The sequence below is a fragment of the Camelus ferus genome, chromosome 23 (assembly GCF_009834535.1).
Source record: "Camelus ferus isolate YT-003-E chromosome 23, BCGSAC_Cfer_1.0, whole genome shotgun sequence".
In the NCBI taxonomy this organism is placed as follows: Eukaryota; Metazoa; Chordata; class Mammalia; order Artiodactyla; family Camelidae; genus Camelus; species Camelus ferus.
Genome location: NC_045718.1, coordinates 23,810,336 through 23,833,678, shown reverse-complemented (window position 1 = coordinate 23,833,678; position 23,343 = coordinate 23,810,336). Strand labels below are relative to the sequence as shown.

General features: G+C 35.8%; 1 protein-coding gene across 1 annotated transcript; it reads right to left on the bottom strand.

The window, feature by feature from the left end:
* Positions 1 to 678: 678 nt before the first annotated feature.
* On the bottom strand, positions 679 to 8,005 carry PTGS2 (prostaglandin-endoperoxide synthase 2). The gene is made up of 10 exons (XM_006185534.3): positions 7,954 to 8,005; positions 6,722 to 6,838; positions 6,456 to 6,599; positions 5,612 to 5,755; positions 5,089 to 5,270; positions 4,311 to 4,394; positions 3,950 to 4,196; positions 3,394 to 3,680; positions 2,931 to 3,078; positions 679 to 2,784 (listed from the first exon to the last, which is right to left on the bottom strand). The coding sequence occupies exons 1-10, from the start codon at positions 8,003 to 8,005 to the stop codon at positions 2,375 to 2,377; spliced, it is 1,815 nt and encodes a 604-aa protein (XP_006185596.1). The 3' UTR covers positions 679 to 2,374.
* Between the last annotated feature and the right edge of the window lie 15,338 nt (positions 8,006 to 23,343).

Sequence of the window (23,343 nt, the reverse complement as noted above, 5' to 3'; positions counted from 1 at the left end):
GGTGAAAAATAGTGATGAGGTTTGAGAAATCAATAGATTCAGTGAAACTGAAGAGTTAGATGTTAGTGTGAGTACTAAAATAGGTGAGCTGGAAGTGTTGGTAATAAAGGAAAATGATTGAAATCAAGTTTTTGGAAATGGTGCAGTAATTAATGATGAGATAGAAGTATGTATAATCATGGGAAATATGGTAGAAGAAGGCAACACTGGAATGGAGAAGGACAAGGCAGAGAGGCCAGGCAGGATTTTAAATACATGGTCCATGTGGACATTGAAACCCCCAAGATGTCAAGAGTAGAGTAGGAAAGACAATGTACTAGGTATCAATGACTTGCTCAACTGAGTGTAATCTCTCCCTCTTTGAACTTTTAACTCTGTACCTCCTTAGTAACTCATCTTGTTCTTTGACTTTTTTGTACTTGGTTTTTTTTCTTCTAAGATGAAGCAATGAAAACAAGTATGTTGCTGTCTCCTACAGCACAAAGCACAGGTTTTCTAATACAATGTTGAATGAATAAAAGATTATCAATAGTGACCCTAGGAAGCCTCTGTATGACTGAAGGCAGAACCATTTCATTAAGGGCAGGTCCAGTTTGGAATAGACAGGAGAATACAAAACAGTGATCTATTTTGAATATAACAACTGCTTTAGAGAAATCATATCATATGACAAAGATATGCAGAAACAAGTAAAATTTATTTTAGAACTGATTTTTCAATTTTTAAATAGTACAAAAATAAACAGACATTTGTTTCAACTTAATTTTACATAAATTAATTTAATCATACATTTGTCTGAGGCACCAAAGCATTCAATACATATTCCAAATTCCCAGATTCAGTCAGATATTAACAAATCAGTTTTTTTATTTTTATTTTATTTTTTTAAATCAGGTTTTTTAATCAGTGAAGTTGATAGTTTTTTATACAAGCCCTTCTACTACTGACTTTCTTAACCATAACCCCTTTTATGTTTAATATAAAATCTTAAAAGTTCCCCTGAGTTATTTCTCTATAATGAACTTTCATTTTCTTCCTCTGCCAAAGAGGCATGCTTTTCAATTATTTACATAAATACTGATGTTATCTGTAATCAGTGCTGGATAATATTAAGACCCACAGTGCTTTGCAGACTGTCTTCCCCAGAAAGTTACTGTTGAATGAATTCATGAAACACCCACAGGTCCTTCAAAAATGTACAAAACGTCAGTCTTACAGCACATCCAGGCCAATGGAACACAATGTTCTCTGTGGGCTGGAGTATAGGTAAACCTTAAAGACATAAATTCCAACCTTACATCTCAATATACCAGAGTTGGATTCCTAAAAATTTATTCACAAATCTTAATCCAATCATTTATCTTGTAGTAATATTAATTTATAGAGGTAATCCCGAAAGATACATTGATTCTGACATAATGCAAAAATCAATGATTGCAGCCTTAAACCCAGTTTATAACAATAACCATCCTAATAAAACATAAATAAGAGTCCTCAATAAATTAAATTAATATACAGTACCAGAAAATGTCAGCTGACCATGAGATGTGGAAAAGAAGCATTATCTTCCTGGGAACTATTCAGTGTTTGGTTTTGTTTTTAAATGAGAAAGGACATTCATTAGAATAGGAATAACTTCCTTGCTGTCAAGAACTCCCTATAGTTCTAAGGTGTTAGCCTCTATAAGGCTTCTTTGGTTACACATGGTTAAAAATTATTTGTGAAGTTCTCTGCCTTTCACTTAAAATGAATGTATACCTTTTCATAAAGGCTCTTTGTAAGTTTTTTTTCCCCTTTCATTCCTCTTAAGAGGAACAAAATAGTAGTCCTGAGCTGAGGTTTTCCTGAAAGCTTGCAAAAGTTCAGATAAGAAAATATAGACAGAATCTAAAGAAAGACAAATTCAGATCTTAAAACCAGGAAGGCAAAATACAAGAAGCAGACTGATCAGAAGAGAATTTCTCTTAGCAAAATGGCTAAAAGATGATCATAAAAGGATCAGTGAGCAGGTAGTTGCTTCTCACATAAAATGGAAGATATCCTGGAAATATCAATAGTGTAGAAAGAAATGTGCAGCATTTCGTCATCTTGTAACAGCACTTAAATGTTCAAACATCTTAGCTTTTGTTCTTATTATAAGTTGAAATTCAAGTAAAAAGATGTCACGCATTTCCCATTGGCTTGTACAAAAGAATGAAAACTGTTTTCCCCTTGAACTTGAAAAGACATCTTTAAAATCAACATGAAAATCTTCACAAGTATGACCCCTTTCTCCTTAACAGAAGATGTTAAGTAACAGAGCTTAATATAAATATTAAATAATTAAGTTAAAAGAAATAGTTCATATAAATAAATAAATATGATCAATAGGCTTCTACAGTTCAGTTGAACGTTCTTTTAGTAGTACTGTGGGGTTGATATCATCTAGTCCAGAGTGGGAAGAACTTGCATTAATGGTGACTGTTTTGGTGAGCTGTGGATCTTGAACACTGAATGAGGTAAAAGGACAGCCTTTCACATTATTGCAGATGAGAGACTGAATTGAGGCAGTGTTGATGATTTTAAAACCTACTTCTCCACCAAAAGTGCTGGGCTTCCAGTACTCAGGAGAACATATAGGATTACCCATCAGTCCTTTCAAGGAGAATGGTGCTCCAGCTTCTACCATGGTCTCCCCAAAGATGGCATCTGGACGAGGCTTTTCTACCAGAAGGGCAGGATACAGTTCCATGACATCAATGTCACCATAGAGAGCTTCTAACTCTGCAGCCATTTCCTTCTCTCCTGTGAAGGTGACATTGACAGAGATACAGTGTAAAACTTTTACGAAGTCAAAAAAATAATTTTACCCCTTTGCTCAATTTGCTTTCAACTACTCTGTTGTTTCCATTTGTCCCTGATTCTTTTAAGAAGTTTAGAAACTTTCTCACCTGTAAGTTCTTCAAATGATTCATAGGGCTTCAGTAGAAATCGTTTGCGGTACTCATTAAAAGACTGGTATTTCATCTCTCTGCTCTGGTCGATTGAGGCCTTTGCTACTGTCTGTACTGCAGCTGGCAGATTCCTACCACCAGCAACCTGTGGAAAATGAATTAAATTGTAGAATATGAGTTTTAAGCATATTTATGATTTCCACTCTAAGAACATCCCTTGGGTACGAGGTAGGTAAGACTGAGGCTCCCCGCTCACAAATTATTCAAGTGTGAAGTATTTATAGAATATCTCTATAATCTAGATGTTAATGGTAACATTATATTATAATCTAGCTTATGTCTTAGACTTCTTATTTCAAGGAGAAAATTTTACTAGCACATTACTCTTTTAGTAAGTTTAAGAAAAATAATTTCTGTTGCAGTCCTTTGTTTTGTTTTGTTTTTCAATAATAATGCTTACCCTTCCAGCAATTTGCCTGCTGAATGATTCAACAAACTGGGTTACACCATGTTCTAGTAAGATAGAGTTGTTGTAGATAAACTGCTGATAGTTGTACTCTTGGTCACCAATCTGAAAGCTGTCAGGCAGAAGGGGATGCCAGTGGTAGAGTGTGTTAAATTCAGCAGCAATACGGTTTTGGTACTGGAATTGTTGGTTGAAAAGTAGCTCTGGGTCAAACTTCAGTTTGAAGTGATAGCCACTCAAGTGCTGCACATAGTCTTCAATCACAATCTTAATAGTTTCTCCTGTGGGCACGCACACAAAATTGAGAACATGAATTCTTTCTGCTCACAAACTGTCAAGCCACACTGAAGTGCAGTTTTATTAATTAGCCATTCCTTCACTTTCTATGTTTTCCTTTTTATCATCAAAACAAAAGGTAGATATATCACCACTCAAGCTCAAGGATCAAATTAATACGGAGCACATGATCTTACATTCACTATGTTCCTCAGAATTAGAGAAAACCTAGCAAAGAGAGTTTTGTTTAAATGATTTTCTCTTCTTGCTTTACCTATCAGTATGAGCCTGCTCGTCTGGAACAACCGCTCATCATCCCATTCTGGATGCTCCTGCTTAAGCACATCACACACTCTATTGTGTTCCCGCAGCCAGATTGTGGCGTACATCATCAGACCAGGCACCAGACCAAAGAGCTCCTGCCCCACAGCAAACTGCAGGTGTTCAGGAACATGAGGAGGGTAGATCATCTTGACCTGAGTATCTTTGACTGTTGGAGGATACACCTCTCCACCAATTACCTAAAAAAAAACAGTAATAAAAAAGAGGTAAGAAACAAATTTCAATCATTAGAGATTTTGAATATTGGTAGGTGGTGAGTCATAACTAATTCTTAACATTTAAATGGAACAAACCTGATATTTCATTTTTCCATCCTTGAAAAGACGTAATTTATGCTGTCTCTCCAAAGATTCACCATAAACATGATTTAAGTCCACCTAGAAGATAATGGAAAAATTTCAATTTGTTGTTTTGAAGTTGTTCTTATATAAAATGTCTATGATGTATTTATCACTAAATAATTTGATGAGTTTACTTTAATTAAAAGTTTTCAACAACACACATTTTTTTCATAGCCACAATAATAAATTTTAACTTACTTATCCACTGAAGCTACAAACCTATATATGTCTCCAACGTTTAAAGGTATTATTGTCTCATATGGAACCTACATCATATGCTTCACTATAATTATGTGGTATTCTTTTTAAAAGCATCATAAAATGTATTATTGATAAAAACTCTAATTAATAAGTTAAAGCTATATCATTGAAATCCAAGAGATAATAATGCTGCAAAAATCTCATCTTATAATAAAGCAAGATAATCAGGGTGTAAATGTTTTTGAATGTAACTTTTTGCAGTGCCAATATTTTAAACTAAAAGTATGAGCCAAATTGCAAATAATATCTTTATATATGTCAGTGTGTGTGTGTGTGTGTGTGTGTGTGTGTGTGTGTGTATGTATATTTTTACTAAACTAGTGAATTAAAATGGAAATTCTGTTAAGGCTTTTATAGGTAGGACATTTTTAAAAAGAGGGTCAATTATTTGGTATGGCAAATATATACATGGCCTTAGTGTTAACACTTCACTATGATTTAGTATAATTCTGATTTAACTCTGTCTTACCCCATGGTTCAGTCCTTTGGTGAAAGCTGGTCCTCGCTTATGATCTGTCTTGAAAAACTGATGGGTGAAGTGCTGGGCAAAGAATGCAAACATCATATTTGTACCCTGGGGGTCAGGGATGAACTTTCTTCTCAGAAGTAATTTTTCCACAACTTCTTTTGAATCAGGAAGCTCTTTCCTCCCTGAAAAATGAGAAAGCCAAGAGAAATACAATTGTGAACAGAGTCATAATATAAATGGAAGTTCAAAGATACAAGGGACAACTTCTTACTGAATACTTTTCTTTAACTAGTACTAACTCGGTTTTAATGAAAGAATTTGAAAACATCATGACATTACACCAAAATGCCCATTCACTTTCATGGAATTGTTTTACATAGATTCATACTTTCAAAAGACTCTCCTATGAGATATTCATATGTTTTTATTAACAAATAAATGATAGTTTAGGGTCTAATTTTCTAGGTAGCAATCCAATCCCAGAATCCAATGAATATATCTCTAACTGCTTCCTCTCACTCACCTTTCACACCCATGGGTGTTGGGCAGTCGTCAGCCACAGGAGGAAGAGCTCTTGTATAATAGGAGAGATTAGAAAAGGCTTCCCAGCTTTTATAGCCATAGTGTGCATTGTAAGTTGGTGGGCTGTCAATCAGATGTGATCTTGCTGAAATTTCCAAGGGGGGGAAGAAAACCAAAAAAATCCCATTGTTATTTGTTTCCATACACAAGGTAAATCAATGTTTATTTTTATTGTAAAGTGTGCAAAGTGGCGCATTTAATTTGCCAGAGAATGAATTTAATTCCAAGAAAGATCCTCTATTTTAAAACAATTATACTTTAAAGCCTAAGTGCCACCTGTACTCGAAAAGGAAAGAATGATTCATTAAAATGCATCTTTGATAAAGTATACATACTTTATCAGAAGGCATTACAGTCTACCATCTTGATTTTTCAAATAGGCATGCACTTACAATTCAAGAGGCCTATGAGAAGAATCTCTGGGCTTGGCACTCACTTTAGAAATAAAAAGTTATTTTCTTGCTGACCCCAATCCAAATTATCCACTTATTTTAATGAGTGCAATTCTGTGGCCCTTGGGCATTCAGTAAACAACTGGATCACACTTCCTTCACAAATTGGTAAGAAAAGTGAAGGTTAGAAGAGGTATGCAGGATTTTTAAGTAGAATTCTGACCATGAGACAGAACTTTATAAACTGGAAGGGCCTGAGTTGTCAGTACTTTTGGCCAGTAAGGCAAACCAAAAAGGCGTATTTAAATGTTTTGGATTTGGTTTAAAAATCTAAAGTTTTATCAAGTACATTTTTCTTTGAGGCAGCTGAAAACCCTAGAGATTTGTACTTACATATCAACACATATTTCATAATCATATTTCGCAGGAAGGAAATGTTATTGACAATGTTCCAGATTCCCTTGAAATGGGTAAGTATGTAGTGCACTGTGTTTGGAGTCGGTTTCAGGAATAATTTTATTTTTGTCAGAAATTCGGCTGAAATGAGAGGGGAGAAAAGGAGGCAGAAATTAACAGGACTCATTACAAGAGACAATTCTGTAAAGTGGTAGCTGTATATATCACCATTCTAAATGAGGGCACTGAATGGACAAACTTACGTGTTGAACAGTTTTCACCATAGAATCCTGTTCGGGTACAGTCACACTTATACTGGTCAAATCCTACGCTCATACATACACCTCGATTCTGGCATGGGTTGGAACAGCAAGGATTTGCTACAATAGAAGTAAGGACAGTAAATAAATCATTCTTCAGTGTCTTAATCTTGATGTAAACATTGAATTCTTTTACTTACTATGAGTCAACCTTACAATAAAAAAAAAATCAAGAAATATACAGGTAGTCATGGGAAAACAATTTTCTTTTTTAACTTGCCTCACAGAATGGTTATAATATAGAAATACCACCTTCCTATTCTAAATAAAGGTAATAGAATATTCTATCAGGGAAATCATGTTGCTAAGCTTTTCTTAGTAACTTTTTAGATGTCTGAATTAGCCTTTTTAAGAAGCTCAAAGAAGTAGGGCTTTAAAAATTAAAGTGAATGGGTCTAGTACATTAATCAAAATTTAGCTTTTTTTTTTTTTTTTTTTTGTCAAAACTGCAACTGTAGAAAGATCTAGAGGAAGAGCATTCCAAGCTGATAAGGAAACAAGTACAAAGGTCCTGAGGCACGTTTGAGAGTGTGGCAGAAGCAGTGAGCAGGAGATCGAAGGTGAGTTCAGAAAAGTCAAAGGCAGATTATATGGGTCTTATGGAAATCTGGGTTTTATTCCATGTGCCAAGGGCAGCCACTGGATGGTTTACAGCATTAAAGTGGCATAAGTTAATTTACATTAAAAAAAAAACAAACCAAATTTAGGGAAATTTTCAAAGTAAAACCAGCTTGCTTTTAAAATATTTTGCCTATCTTAAAAAATAATCAGGGCTTTCCTGGGGTAGGAAAGCACTAACTAGGGTATTTAAAATAATTATTTTCATTCAATAACAGTAGATACTACACAAAAACGTTTCGCATATATTGATTAGACCCTGTTTTATCATAAAAACAATCTGCAAATTAGTATCGGTATTCCTACTTAGCAGATGAGAAAAGTGAGACTCAGACGTGTGAGTCTGAGATGGCCTGTGATGATCAGAGCTAGTGGCAAAGCTGGGCTATCAGTCTAATTTGGACTCAAGTAGTCCAAATCTTTACCAAGTCATACAGTCTCTGTATTCCGAGTGTGTTCAGAATACCGGGAGGACCCGGGAGAGGTCAGAGCAGAAACTCAGCGCGGGTGTATGGAGTCGCGGAGTACCGGGCGCGGGGCGCCAGGTACCCACTCACCTGCACCGCAGAGCGCCAGGGCGGCGCAGAGCAGCAGGGCGCGGGCGAGCATCTCCGCGGCGGGCGGGGCGCGGGCTGATGGTCCGACGGGCAGAGGCGTTGCGGCGTGTGGGCTCCGGGCTGTCGAACTGGAGGCGGCGCTGTGCGGCGTTCTTGGGCGTTCTCTGAAGCTCGCTGTAAGTCCTTTGACTGGAAGCTAACGGAGAGGACCTTCCTTTTATGCTTGAAAACTAAGCCCACGTGACGGCATGACTGTTTCTTTCCGCCTTTCCTTCTCCCTCTCCAAAACTTTTCCCCCTCTCTCTACTTAAATAATTGCGTAAGACCCGGGTGGGGGTGGTACCCACGCAACTGAGAAATTCGGCAGCCCGGGGAGCTGCGCTCGGCTTCCCCAAGGTGGGTGCAAAGCAGTCCCGCCCCCTCCCCGCTCCCATCTCCCTGCGCCCCTGCTCCAGTTTCTCAGCCTCCGGCGCCGGGCTTTGCGCCTGATTCCTTTCCTTCCTCCTAATATTTGACCCAGGCTTCCGAGAGCCGGTGGGGAGGCATATCTTCTTCGGGGAGGAAGGGCGGCCCCTAGGCTTCCTCTCCGGGAACCAGAGCTGCTGGGAGGTACCGGAGCTACTGGGAGGTTCCGGAGCCTAGGGAATCCCCTCGCGCGCCGCCGCCCCGGGTCTGGTCCCTAGGCTTTAGTGGGTTGAAGAAGTCACAGTCTGGACAGACTCGCGAGGGTCAGGCCGAGAAAGGCTGACATGTTTTACTCATGTCATGTATTTCAAACGTGTGATGATTTTAGTCACGACCCTTAACCTCGTGTGTATACCGCACACACATACACACCTTTAATTATTTAAAATTTTTATTTGACGGAATGAAATGTAATAGGTATAGTCAGTGTACATATCTGTAACTTCTCTTTATGGCTAAGTTGTTTTCAACATAAGAAATACCGTTCTCCACACTACCACCCCCTCGCTCCACACTACCACCCCCTCGTTGCTTCTTGGAAAGGGGAAGAAAAGGTAAATTCCTCTCCTTAATACTGATCCTGAACAGTTAACCTGTGAATAGTCAGTTTGAGATCGAGCGGTCACCACTATATTTTTTCTCCTCTGATGAACAAGGGAAGCGGAGGTGACCGGAATCTGCAGAGATGCTAGAAGTCTAGCACATCTGCTTAATGCATTTCTTTTTCTGCCGCGTGGGTTTCCACTGTTTTGGTCAATACCTCTTCAAAGGAGATTCAGATAGAAGAAAGCAGATTTTTAAAGTTTGCTTTTTTGTCTTTTCTGCCCACTTTTCCAAGATGGTGACTTGTGACAATGAATTAAAGTACATTACATTTACTTTTCAATTATCTGGGCTTATTAGGGCTAGTTTTCTGTTCTGATTTTGGAACATAGTTTGATGAAGAATTTGGATGGAAAGAACGTAAAGGAAGGGCGATTTTGACAATTTTGAACTTAATAGACCTTAGCTTTTGTTTAACGTCTATCTTTTGGTAATGGTTCAGAGGGGTGCGTGAGGGTGAAATGCTAGAAAAAAAAAAAAGTAGCAACGAAGTAAAAAATTAAAAGCTCAATTAAACCAGATATGCTTAATGGAAAAGGACAGCATAAAACCTGAAATAAAACTACAACCAGATACCTCAATTTGTAGAGGTCTTAAAAAAAGACACTCACTAGATTTCATTTTTTTATACCGTTTTGCTTAATGTGCACATTATCTAATTCTACATGAGACACAAATGACTAAAATTCCATCTCATCCAGGAAGCCTTTCTCCTCCTCTCGTCATATTTAATCATTCCACTTGTGACACTCCCATTTATTGTACTGAGTCTTACATGAAATTTCAACTAAGAGCATAGATTTTAAAAAATAATTCCTTTTAATAATTCCAATTTTCTGTTTCATTTAAGAGAGTAGGATGTATCTACTTAAATTTTAAGTTGATATTTAGGACTACTAATTCAAGCTTGGTTAAATGCCATGTAAGAATCCATACTCTGACACTGATAGGATACTAAAATTTTACATTGCAATACTGAATTCATTTTAAAGTCATCATCATCATCCTCATCAGATCTTAATTGTATACCTACCATGTATAGAAATGTGCTCTGTTGTTTGCAAAGACACTGATTCAAAGGTGAGAACAAAACAGGGTTTGGAGAATAATCACATTAAGACTACTTGGAACTTAAAGAAATCGAACTCCATTTCATAGTAGAAATTCAATTTAAAAACATCTATTTGGTTAAACTGCTCGGTTTAATCTGTAACTTCTGTAGCACAATTGAGTGGAGACAGTTGCATGTTCCTATGCAATCAGAAAATAGTTCAAAGAGAAAATAGCACTTTAAGGTTGGGTACAGTTTAGAAAGGAAGTCCAATTATGGGCTTGAGGAAAAACTTTTATGATATTTATTCATCAATTTTGACAAGTCAGAGACAGTAAAATAGAATGGATAAGTACATTTTGGGGTGCTGGTCATGGGAGGATATTAAATGTCCTAAACCAAATCAAAATGACTAAACCTGTTTTATGTGGAAAAGTACTATGATTATTATGCTATGATATGTCACACCATAAAAATAAGGTTATGATTATGTACAAATGTAACTCTCATTAGTGTATATATTTAGTGTTTCTGTGTACATTTTAGACAAATGTATGCTTCTGTTTTACAAACTTTCTATTATTAGTCTCTGAAATTTCTTGGAAAATTCTCAGTATGAAGTGAAAATAAGAAAGCCTATTAAAAATCTTCCAGAGTGTTCTGTTGAGTTTTACTGCCCCCTTCTGCTGCTTCAATTTCTGTCATCTTCTTTTTCTCTATGGTGCTGTGAGGGTCACTTAGGTAGGTTTTTTGTCTGATGTTACAGTGTTCTTGAAAGTCATATGTGCAGTGTTCATCTGAGATTTAACTTTCATGAATATACTGAAAAGGAATGAAATATGTACGAATTGAAATGATAAGCCATTTATATGAGTTAAAAGAAAATGAACAATAAAGACTATTAGTACCCAAAATTCCATAGAGCTAGCATTTTCAAGGGAGACTTTTTTTTTTTTTTTTTTACTGTTTTGAGCAGGGTTCTACGTTCAGACATGGAGAGATGCTCATATTCACTAATCTTAGGCAAGGAGCGTCTTTCCATTGCCCTGCCTTCTCCTTTGGCTGATTTAGTGATTCACTCAGAGAGTGCAGGTTGCCTTGTCTTTTTTATTCATGACATGCTGGCTAGAAAAAGAACTTTGCCATCTTGCATCTTGTCTTAAGAGATATTTTAGCAAGGTTATGCCACAGAGTGTGTATTTCTTGAAGGACAGGGGAAAAGACCTATAAAAGACCTCTACTTTAGTCTTTTAGTAAATCTTGGTTATGTAACCATTCCTGGCTACACAAAATAGGCTAAAAACAATTTGTGGACAAAGAATGTCACCTGTCATTTTATTTCAGTAAACAAAGGATGTAAAGCCACCAGCCACTAACTGCACCCCACCCCTGTGTACCCTGAGGGGAATTTAGGATGGAGATAAACAGGCTGCCTCAAGCCACCAGCCACTGCAGCCACCCCTGACTGTGCACCCTAAGGAGATTCAGGATAGAGAAAAATAAGACAGTGGCCCTATCAAATGAGTAATTTCAGTAAACCCAGACTCTTGCATCTTCCCATACATGGAAAGTACTGTTAAATTCATTAACTTGAGCTACATGATTTTCTTTAATTAGCAGCAATCTTTTGATGTTTGACTACCTGTTTTTGTTTGTTTGTTTTTGTTTTTGTTTTTGCAAAAACTGTATATCCTGGCTCCTCCCTTACCTCTTCAGAACAGTTCTTCAGAACTATCTGAGGACTGCATCCTGGGCTTAAGTCTTCAGTAAGTCCACCGAATAAAACATAATTCTCAACTTTTAGGTTGTGCAGTTTTTTTTCAGTTGACAGGCATAAACATTTTCTTAACTAAAAAAGAAATCCTTGTCAAACAAACCAAAGAAACATCAAATAATATCCATTTCTAAGTTTTATTTTAAAAAGTTATCTCTTTTTTATCTCAATTCTCTGCATTTTTCTTTTTCTTTATTTTTTATGGTTGTGTATCATAACTACTAAGATGAGCTAAAGTAGATTGAACATGGTCCTTGTGTTGGAGCTAGGAATCTCAAAGGGGGATAAGGAAGTACAAGAGGGTGTGAGCAGAGTGTGCTGGGGCCAGCAAGAACATACTCACCAATTAAATATTAGGCTTAAGAAGTCCAGTTTCTGATCCAGCTTGTTGCCACTCTGTCCTAACAACAAATAAAAATCTGAACAAACCGAAAACTCAACACTCTTCTTAGACCCCTCAAAGAAGTGAGGTGACAGGATAAAAAGCTGCCCCCCAAATTGGAGAGATCGACCATACAGAGGAGCACAATTTACCGGAGCAGAGGCCCAGAGGCAGAAACCTCCATGGAAACCAATGCCTAGGTAGGAAAACCCGAAGCATGACTGAGGGACTGCTGGTGCTCAACGTGGGTAAACCTGTGACTTAAAAATTCCAGGGGGTCTTTACGCTTTTGAGTGTTTTATTTCCTGAAACTCTTGGAGGTTCCCACAGTGAATATCAGGGGGGAAAAATAATCCCCTTGAAGAACTGGCAGGGGCTACAGAGAGGGACTAACCATTTTGAAATATGTCAGAGCATTCTGTTCTTCATAATTAGGTCTGCACTCAGAAGAAACTGTTTTACCAGATCCTAATCTACGGGAATGTTATCAGAGCCTAAATGACTTAGGGGAAAGGAAATACTCAATTCCAGCACCCTCTAGCCATGTGTCTCACTTAAGGTGTGGCAATGAGAGGTGGAGAGGCACTTGTGATACCCACAGCTCAGAGGCACAGGCTCACTAAAAGAATGAGACCTGATCATAGGACTCTAGAAGACTTCTCCCACCCCTACCCCAGGCCTTCCTACCACGTTACTAAAGGTCTGTTTACCAGAATTCCATTCACCCAGTACATTTTGTCCAGCTTGTAACAAAAAATGACAAGTCATGATGAAAGGCAAAAAACATACTTTGAAGAGACAGAGAAGCATCTGAACCAGGCTCAGGTATGGCAGAAGTTACAAATATCAGACCTTGAGTTTAAAACAGCTATGATTCATATGGTAAGGGTGTTAACAGTATAGCAGATAATATGCAAGAACAGATGGGTACTATAAGCAGAGAGATGGAAATTCTAAGAAAGAAAAGAAACACTGGAATTAAGAACACTGTCACATATACGAAGAATGCCTTTGATGGGCTTATTAGTAGACTGGACATGTTTGAGGAAAGAATCTTTGATTCTTGGGCTTGAGGACATGTCAATAGAAACTTCCAAAATCAAAAAGAAAAAATATCAAGGAGAAAAAATACTGTAAAAAAATAACAGAATAGCCAAGAATTCTTGGGACAACTGCAATAGATGTCACGTAGGTATAATGGAAATGGAGTAGAAGAAGAAAGATAGAAAGGAACATGGGAAATATTTGAAGCAATATTGACTGAGAATTTCCCCCAAATTAATGTCAGACACCAAACCACAGATCCAGGAAGATTAGAGAACACCAAGCAGGAAAGTGCCAATGAAACCATACCTAGGCATATTACAGTACAACTGCAGAAAATAAAAGGTGAAGAAAAAAATCTTGAAAGAAGCCAGAGGAGGGGAAGAAAAAACTCTTACCGTATATAGAGGAACAAAGGTAAGAATTATATCCTACTTCTCTTTGGAAGCCATGGTAGCAAGTAGAGAATGAAATAAAATATTCGAAGTCTTGAAACCAAAGAAATTCACTGACCTAAATTTCTGCATCCCAGGAAATTTTCCTTCAAAAGTGAAGGAACAACTTTTCTCAAAAAAACAAAATTTGGGGGAATTTGTAGCCAGTAGATCTGCCTTGCAAGAAATGTTAAAAGAAGTTCTTCAGAGAGAAGGAAAGTGATATGTCAGAATCTCAGATCTACAGAACAAAGAGCATTAGTGAAAAATAAGTGAAGGTAACTTAAAAACTTTTTTTTAAATTTTGAATTATGTAGAATCATATAGAATCCTCAACTAAAACCACAATTAGCAGAAAAAAGAGTAAAGACAAAATTAGGAACAGAAAACAAGGGCAACAAAATAGAAAACAGTAACAAATATGGTAGCTATTAATCTAGTATATCAGTAATCACTTTAAACAACAATGGTACAAAGATACCAATTAAAAGACAGAGATTATCAGAGTGGATCAAAAAAGAAGACCCAAGCATATGGTTTCTACTAGAAACCCACTGTAAATATAAAGACACAGAGAGAGTAAAGCAAAGAGGTGGAGAAGGATATACCCTGCTAACATTAATTAAAAGAAAGCAGTAGTAGCTATGTTAATTTCAGATGAAGCAAACTTAAGAGCTAGAAAACTTATCATGGATATTACATAACATAAAGGGGTTCATTCTCCAAGAAGACATAACAATCCTTAATGTGTACGTGCCTGACAACACAGCGTCAAAACACACGAGGCAAAAATCTGATAGAACTGCAAGGAGAAGTAGATAAAGCCACTATAAAACTGGAAGATTTCAACACTTCTCTATCAAAAACGGACAGATCCAGCAGGCAGAAAAATCAGCAAGAGCATTGGTGAACTCAACAGTACCATCAGTCAATTGGGTGTAATTAATATCTACAGACTGCCTTATCCAACAACACATTTTTCCAAAATCACACAAAAAATGCACAAAAATAGACCACATTTTGGGCCATAAAAAACACCTTAACAAATTTAGGACAATAAAAATCATACAATATATCAGAACACAGTGGAATTAAACTAGAAGTCAGTAACAGAAAGATAACCGGAAAATCCCCAAATATTTGGAGATTACTCAACACACTTCTAAAGAACACATGGGTCAAATTAAAAACACAAAGAGACCATTTAAAATTTTTGAACTAAATGAAAATGAAAATACATTTTAAAATTTGTGGGAGTCAGCAAAAGCAGTGCTTGAAGGGAAGTTTATAGCATTAAATGAATATTTTAGAGAAGAAGAAAGAACTAAGTTTTCACTTGAGGAAACTAAAAACAGAAAAAAGGAAATTAAATCCAAAGCAAGCAGGATGAAAAAATATGTATTAGAGCAGAAATCAATGAAATTAAAAATTAAAACTCAATAGAGAAAGTCAACCAAAAGCTGAAAGCTGGTTGTTTCAAAAGATCAATAAAGTCAATGTGTCCAGCTAGGCTAAGTAGGAAAAAAGAGAGAAGACACAAATAACTTATATTGGAAGTGAAAAAAGGGCACTTTACTTCAGATCCCATGGAAATTACAAAGCTAATTAAAGTCTAAATCACAATTCTGTGACCACAAATTTCATAACCTAGATGAAATGGACCATTTCTTGAAAGACACACTTGCCAAAACGCCCACAAGAAGAGTTACATAACATGAATAGGCCTATATCTACTAAAGAAATTGAAGCAATAATTAATAACCTTCTAAAGCAGAAAGCACCAGCCTCAGATAGATTCATTATTCATTTTTACCAATTAAAGAGGAAATTATACTACAATAATACAATCTCTTCCACAAAATAGAAGCAGAAGGAATACTTCCTAACTCAATCTGTGAGGTTAGCGTTACTCTAAAACCAAAACCACACAAAGACATTACAGGAAAAGAAAACCACAAACTAATATTTCCCATAAATATAGGTGCAAAAATTTGCAAGAAACTACTAGCAAGTAAAGTCCAACAATGTATAAAAATTATACGTCATAATGAAGTGGAATTTATCCCAAGTATGCAAGGCTAGGAGCTAGCAAAATACAAAATCTATATGAAGAAAACTATAAAACTCTCATGAAAAAAATCAAAGAATTAAATAATTGCAGAAATATTCCATGTTCATGGATAGAAAGAGTCATTATTATCAAAATGTCAGTTCTTCCCAACTTGATCCATAGATTCAATGCAATTCCAGTAAAAATCCCAGCAAGTTATTTTGTGGATATAGGAAAACTGATTCTAAAGATTAGGAAATAGAAGAGACTCGGGCTATTTAGCTAAATATTGAAGGAAAAGAACAAAATTGTAAGGCTGACACTATTGACTTCAAGACTTATTATATAGCTACAGTCATCAAGTCAGTGCAGTATGGCAAAAGAACAAATAGAGCAATAAGACAGAATAGAGAGCCCAGAACAGAACCACATAAATAAGGTCAATTGATCTTTGACAAAGGAGTAAAAGCAATATAACAGAGAAGAGATTTTTTTTTTTCAACAAATGATACTGAAACAAGTGAACATCTACATGTCAAGGAAAAAAAAAAAAGAATCTAGACACAGACCTAATTTTCTTTATAAAAACAACTCAAAATAGAGCTAAATGTAAAATGCAAAACTATAAAAGACAGATATAAAAGAAGATATGGAGAAAATCTAGATGATCTTTATGGCAATGACTTTTTTAGAAACAACACCCATGGCATGCTCCATTAAATCAGAAATAATTGATAATCTAGACTTCACTAAAATTAAACACTTCTGCTCTGCAAAAGACACTGTCAAGAGAATGGGAAGAAAAGCCACTTTGGGTGATAATGATGTGTCATTTATGTTCATCAACCCTAACAAATGCACCGTTCTTGTGTGTTCTGGTGGGGGATGTTGACAGTGTGGGATGTTGTGCATGTGTGGGGACAGGAGGTATATGGGAACTGTATACTCTGCATAATTTTGCTATGACCTAGAAGTGCTCTAAAAAATAAAGTTTATTATAATTACAAAAACAAAACAAAACAGAACCTCAGCTCATAAATAAGGGCTTTTGATTTTAGTTGTTTTCTTTTTCACTTGTTGACATATTAATTCTACTTTCCTCACAGATGTTTCACTTTATCTTTAGTGATGTATGAAAACAACCTCCACCACATGAGCCACAAGACTGTTTTACTGAAGGCAATGCATATTTGTTTGCCGGCTATTCATAATCATTGGTAAAAATCTTCAAAGTTGAATGCTGCAGGCTGAAAGATGACAGATGCTTGTTTCTTAACTAAAAACTCATTCTACCCTAGGGACAGTAATTCCTCTGTGAACACCTGAAGAATTTATTCTTTCTCTCATTCCTCTCATATCCAGAGATAGCGTTCATGTAAGGCCTCTTACTCCCTTTCTTGAAATGCTGCTGAACCCAAGTTCTTGTGCCCAACGCACAGTAAGGACAAATGGCAGTGTTGGAGTTTGAAGCAGAGAAAGGTTATTGCAAGGGCTCAGCAAGGAGAAAAGATGGCACATCTCAAAAACCCTAAACTCCCTGATGGTTTTGGGGGAAGAGTTTTTAAAGGCAAATTTTTGAGTGAGGGCTGCAGGGTGTGTGACTTTCTTCTCATTGGTTGGTGGTGAGATAACAGGGTGGTGCTCCAGGAATCTTATGTTCCACATGAAGTTACCACCCTCCACCTGAGCGGGGGCCTTAGGTCCTGAAAAAGAACTCAAAGATATATTGTTCTATATATTCCTTGAGGAGGAACAGGGACCCCGCTTTATCGCTGCACTGTTGCTTGACTTCTCTTCCTTTGTTTCTGCATTCCCTCCCTTTTCTAATTAGTAACTGTTAGAATCTGCCCTTTGAAACTCAGGGAAAGTCTAGAAGGCTGAAGCCTCTTTCCTACAAATGAGAAATAGGGGATACAGAAGGCTTTTGTACCTGAAGGGCCCCACAGGGTTCTGCTCGTTACAGAAACACTACTGTCTTAGAATTTTGCATCCATTCCAATTGCTCCTACAAAAGCTTCAGGGTTCCTTGCCTCTAAACCTTTATCTCTACCCTGTAATCTAATTTCAGTTTCAGACACTCTTCCATTTGTCCCCTGGATCTTTTCATACGACTGTACTAAAAACCAAACTTATCCTTAACATAAAATTATTTTCCTTTAATTATTTATATTTTATTTACTATCTCCCCCACCAGTTAACGTAAACTCTATGAAGACAGAGGTTTTTTTATGCTTTTCTCACTGTTATACTCCAAGTGCCTGGAACAGCACTAGTAGTGATCGATAAATATTTATTGAATAAAGGGGTGAATCTATCTTCTGTGAAATCGGTTTTAATAATTAGATGACCTTCATTTCATCTTGTAGTCATTTCCTAAAATTTGAACTTCCGAATCAAAGGTATCTAAATTTTTAAAGCTCTTTTTTAAATGCGGTAATTACAGCCCACACTGCTGGAGTCCTCTAGCTCTGCCACTTGGAACTACATTGGCCGTTTGTAAGTCAACATATCAATGAGGTAAGAGAGGAATGTTAGAAAGAAGCTGAGTCCTTGATGGCATCATTGGGATGGAGTCCTGATTGATTTCCCCCAGAGTTTTCTCTACGTATGGATTTCTTATTAATGAGTTCCAACAGCTGCACGTAAGCAGTTGGACTGAACATATGTCAATTTTAGTATTTGGAGTTTTAATTTTTTTAATTTAATTTTTTTTTGAGGGGAGGGAGGTAATTAGGTTTACTTATTTATTTATTTTTAGAGGAGGTAATGGGGATGAACCAGGACCTCATGCATGCTAAGCAAGTGCTCTACCATTTGAGCTACACCCTCCTCAGTATTGGTAGTTTTTGTTTTTTTTTTTTTAACATTTTTTATTGATTTATAATCATTTTACAATGTTGTGTCAAATTCCAGTGTAGAGCACAATTTTTCAGTTATACATGAACATATATATATATTCATTGTCACATTTTTTTCTCTGTGAGCTACCATAAGATTTTGTATATATTTCCCTGTGCTATACAGTACAATCTTGTTTATCTATTCTACAATTTTGAAATCCCAGTCTATCTCTTCCCACCCCCTGCCCCCTTGGCAACCACAGGTTTATATTCTATGTCTGTAAGTCTATTTAGTATTGGTAGTTTTTAAACTTATACTCTTAAAAGGGTTGAAAGCCATCATGTTCCATTTGTCAAGTCTAACTGCTTATTGCTTTTGGAAATAAAAAGATCTAAACTCTTTACAATGGCCCATAAGGCCTTACCTACCTCTGACTTTTTCTCATAGAATACTTTCTTTCTCACTATGATCCAGCTGACTCTGGCTTTGTGTGTCTTAATTGCATCCAGCTCTTTGCTGCCCAAAGGCCTTTGCACCTGCTGTTATCTTTACCTGAAGTGGTTTTCCTCTGTATGGCTAGATTTTTCTTAGCTATCAGCTCAAATATTGTTTCCCCCAGTTACTCTCTCCATTATACGTTCTTGCTTATTTTTCTTTGTACTTTTTTACAACCTAATTTTTAAAGTTTATTTACTTATTACCTCCTTCCCTCTCTCAAATGTGCTCATCATGAGACAGTCCTTGTCTCTTCAGTTCATTACTGTATCTCCAACACCTAGTGCAGTACCTAGTACACATACCTAATTCATGGTCTGTGCTCAAACTATTTCTTGAACAAATGAATAAAATTATATGATGCTCAAGACATAGGTTACATGAAAAAATGTGGACTAGATAAAATTGTTTTAAATACTTATTTATTTTTTAAAATGCCCACAATATACAAAATTAAAAAGAAAAATTACACTAAGGAAATTCACTCGGCAAATAGTGATAATATTTACTAAATAAAGAACACTTGCAGGTGAATTAAAAAAAATCAAACATACCAGTAGGAAAACAGGCAAAAGCCATGATGAATTAATTCAATAAAGAATTGCTTAGTAATCATAAGAAAAAAAAAGGTTTGCCCCTAAGAAGCAAAGAATTACAAGTAAAATCAAGAAATCATTTTACTTGAAAAATTAATAATTTGATAATAAAATAAAATAAATACTATTAATAGTGTTTGTGTATTGAGTTGTGTATTGAGTATAAATGTAATGTGATGAAAATGGTCACTGCTAGAAATGTTCAAGGAACAGCACGAAGGCCAGTATGCCTGGGGGGAAGGGAGTCCAGGAGACCTTGGAAAACGAGATTTGAGAGATATTGGTATCCGGTAGCTAGCAGACACTTAATATTTTTTAAAGTGACTTCTCTTTGTGGTGGGACTAAAGGTAATTTTTATTTTCATATTTTTATTAACCTGTATTTCTGTGTTATCCAAACAAATGCTCATTATTTTTATAATAAGGAATAGGTATTTTAATGAAAATCAATGTCTTTTTATCATGTCTTTCTTATTTACAAAGCCTAATTTGATCTGAAATATTTGATATGAAAATATTGAACATATTCTTTATGTCAAGATGCCATAGTTATTTCCAACATAGTTTAATGAAAGAAGCATTTAATTTGAGAGATTGACCTTACATCTTTGAACAGGTCTTATATTTGTTATTCCTCAGTTTCTTATCTACTTATAAGTTGATAATGAAGGTAAGTAAAACATTCAGACTCCCTTGAACTATCAGAAGACATCTAAATCCAGGACATTCTGGCTTCCTGAAGTCCACTGCTTCCAATGCAGTCTGGTCGTTGTTGTGCTCTGCGGTTGAGATGCTGCACGCCTCTGCATTTCCACTCTTCCCATTGTCATCTTTTAAATTTTATACTTTGAGCTATTCTCAGATCAGTCCTTGGGCTGCTGGCTGTTGTTAAAAATTTCATCTGCCTCAGAGATGATCACAGGGCTGATATGACATTCAACATCCAGATCATGTCTCCTTTTTGTGGTTTATCCTGATTCCATTTTGGCATTATTTGGAGAGTTGCAAACACTGTTTTTAAATTTACATTCTTCACTTGGCATTTGAGTGAAACCTTACTCTGTAAATCAGCTGTTTTCGCTTATAAGTGATGCATTAAATTTACTTTAGAAGCAAATGGAAAAAAATCTATTTAAAGAAGGTGCCTGCCCCCAACTTCCTTAACAATTTTTTTTTGTAAAAGATAATTTAGAAAAACAAAACAAAAATGACTTAATGAGTGCATCAATATTTACTAGGCCATTTATTGGTTGTTTCCAAATTTTAACTTTTAGTAATCCTAATACATTAAGCTAAAATTTCTATCTATTTAATATTCACTGAACGCAATATCTATTTTTTATTGCTATACATATTTTCACAGAATAATACTTTGGTAAGTATCTTCTGTGGATAGGATATACAATGCTTATATCTGAGTCAAAATTCAAAGCTTGGTTTATTTAAGTTTTATTTTTTAGAGGGGAGGTAATTAGGTTTACTTCTTTATTTTTAGATGAGGTACTGGGATCGAACCCAAGACCTTGTGTATGCTAGGCATGTGGTCTACCACTTGAGCTATATACCCTCCCCTCAGAGCTTGGTGTAAAGCAAGCAAATCAATGACCTGCTTTTATGAGTAAATATGCCAATGGGAGTAGTTGTAAATCTCCACTCATACTAATTATTCAATAGGTGTTTGGCAAATGACAGATTGTGCATGGCTTTGATTCTTCTGGTTCCTTGGAACCATGTTTGCTCAGTCATCTACTGGCATTACAGGTAATAACAATGATCACTGATTAACAAAAATAAGGGCCCTGCTTTTATCATTGAGGGGAAGACAGAAGATAAACTAGTAAGGAAGAAATGCATATATTTACCAATTGAAGTAAGTTTTATGAAAACATTGAACGAAGTTCAGTGATTAAGAAGTACAGGTTGGTCAGGGAGGGTCTGTTGATGCAGAAGATAACACATCTTTGATAACACATCTTTGTTCTTTGGTGAACTGTATTATGAATAAATGAACAATTTAAACATACCATATGTGGCAGTTTTATACAAAGTTTTTGAGCTTTACAGTAAAGAAGCTCTGTAGTAAGAAAAACAAAGCTGAGATACCAATTTATGTCATAAAACATCATTCCTTCTTTTATACTGTTTGATAGAAAAACACTTTAAACTTTGTTACCATGGAGTCTTCTCTAGGCCAATGATTGTTGATAAAGAAAAATATTGAATATCAAATGTTTATAATATTCCAGCAATTTAAAATAATTTTCAAGAAATAAGTCAGGATTCTAGTGCTCTGATGAACACTTGGGTAATCATTCTTTCTACTACAGCATTGTCTACCACAGCACTTACTGAATATCTATTTGAAGTGAGGCATAGTATAGAGTGTAATTTAATCTCCACAACAGCTCTGACTGATGCATATTTTAAAGTCTATTCTATGGATAACAACATTTGGCCTCAGAGATGACCATGATCACACACCTAGTGAATTACTAATCTGAGATTTAGTATTTACATATTTGTTTTTCCAGCTATACAAAATAAGCTGCATAGCAGTAGGACCCTCTGTAGTTAAGAGTACAGTCTCTGAACCTAGGTTCTGCTAATTTCTTGTTGTCTAGCCTTTAAAAAAATACTTCACTTCTCTGTCGCTTAGTTTCCTTATCTGTAAGTGAGGATAAAGATATGATAATACACAGGAGACAGCTAGAACAGTGCCTAACAACATGGTCAACAGTCTGTAAATCTTAGGTGTTTTTATATTTGTTTGTATTTTGATGTTACTAATATTAATGACAGATAAAATCTATTTTACCCTTTCTGTATGCAAGCCCTGGGGGAAGTACTCTACACATGTGTTCTAACATCTTTAAGTGTTCAGCATCTCTGCATTCATGGGACTGTGTGGGCGGTACAGCTGCTCTAAAAAGTGGCTTCTAGTACTTTTAGAGTCTTTCAGGGATTTCAGAAAATTCGTTTCATATAATATTGATTTGAAGATCACATCAGGCTTTCCTATAGAAAATTGCCTCTACATTAAATACCCAAGTGTGTACAATGTTCATTGTTAGTAATGTCAAGTAAATTTTTTAGAATTGTTATAAAATATGGGTAAATGTCAAGTTTCTTTCATCAGGAGTGGTGAGGTTTCAGAAAATATCAAGTTTTTTATTTTTTATTTACAATGGAATATCAGATGATAGAGTTTACAGATAAACACTCATACTGTCTGAAATAAGTGACATTTTTTTCTCTTGTCCTTCCATTTTTAATGACCCTTCTTCTTTTTTCTAATTACTTTGTCCAGTTCTTCAAAAATTATGGTAATAATTAAGGTAATGGGGGTGCTTATCTTGTTCCTGATGTTAGACTATGAATATAGTTTCCCTATGAGGTATGATGTAATTTGAGTTTGAAAAAATTTACATTTTATTAGGTTAAAAAAAATCTATCCTTCCAGTTTTATGAAATTTTATTTTGAATCAGTAATGGATGTTTAATTTTGTCACACATCTTTTTGGCATCGATAGTGATGATTAAATGGCTTATTTCCTTTGACCTTTTAATTATATTAATTATAGCAGTAGATTTCCTAACAGTGAAATACCTTCTTTGGGAAAACCCCTCTGAGTCATGGTGAATTATTCTTTTTATA

Excerpts from the sequence above, each read along its gene's own strand:
- PTGS2 (XM_006185534.3), bottom strand. The coding sequence starts at position 8,005 with ATGCTCGCCCGCGCCCTGCTGCTCTGCGCCGCCCTGGCGCTCTGCGGT. Across the intron at positions 6,600-6,721 it reads TGGTGAAAACTGTTCAACAC|CCGAATTTCTGACAAAAATA; the intron begins GTAAGTTTGTCC and ends CTCTCATTTCAG. Across the intron at positions 3,681-3,949 it reads GAGCAGGCTCATACTGATAG|GAGAAACTATTAAGATTGTG; the intron begins GTAAAGCAAGAA and ends GCGTGCCCACAG.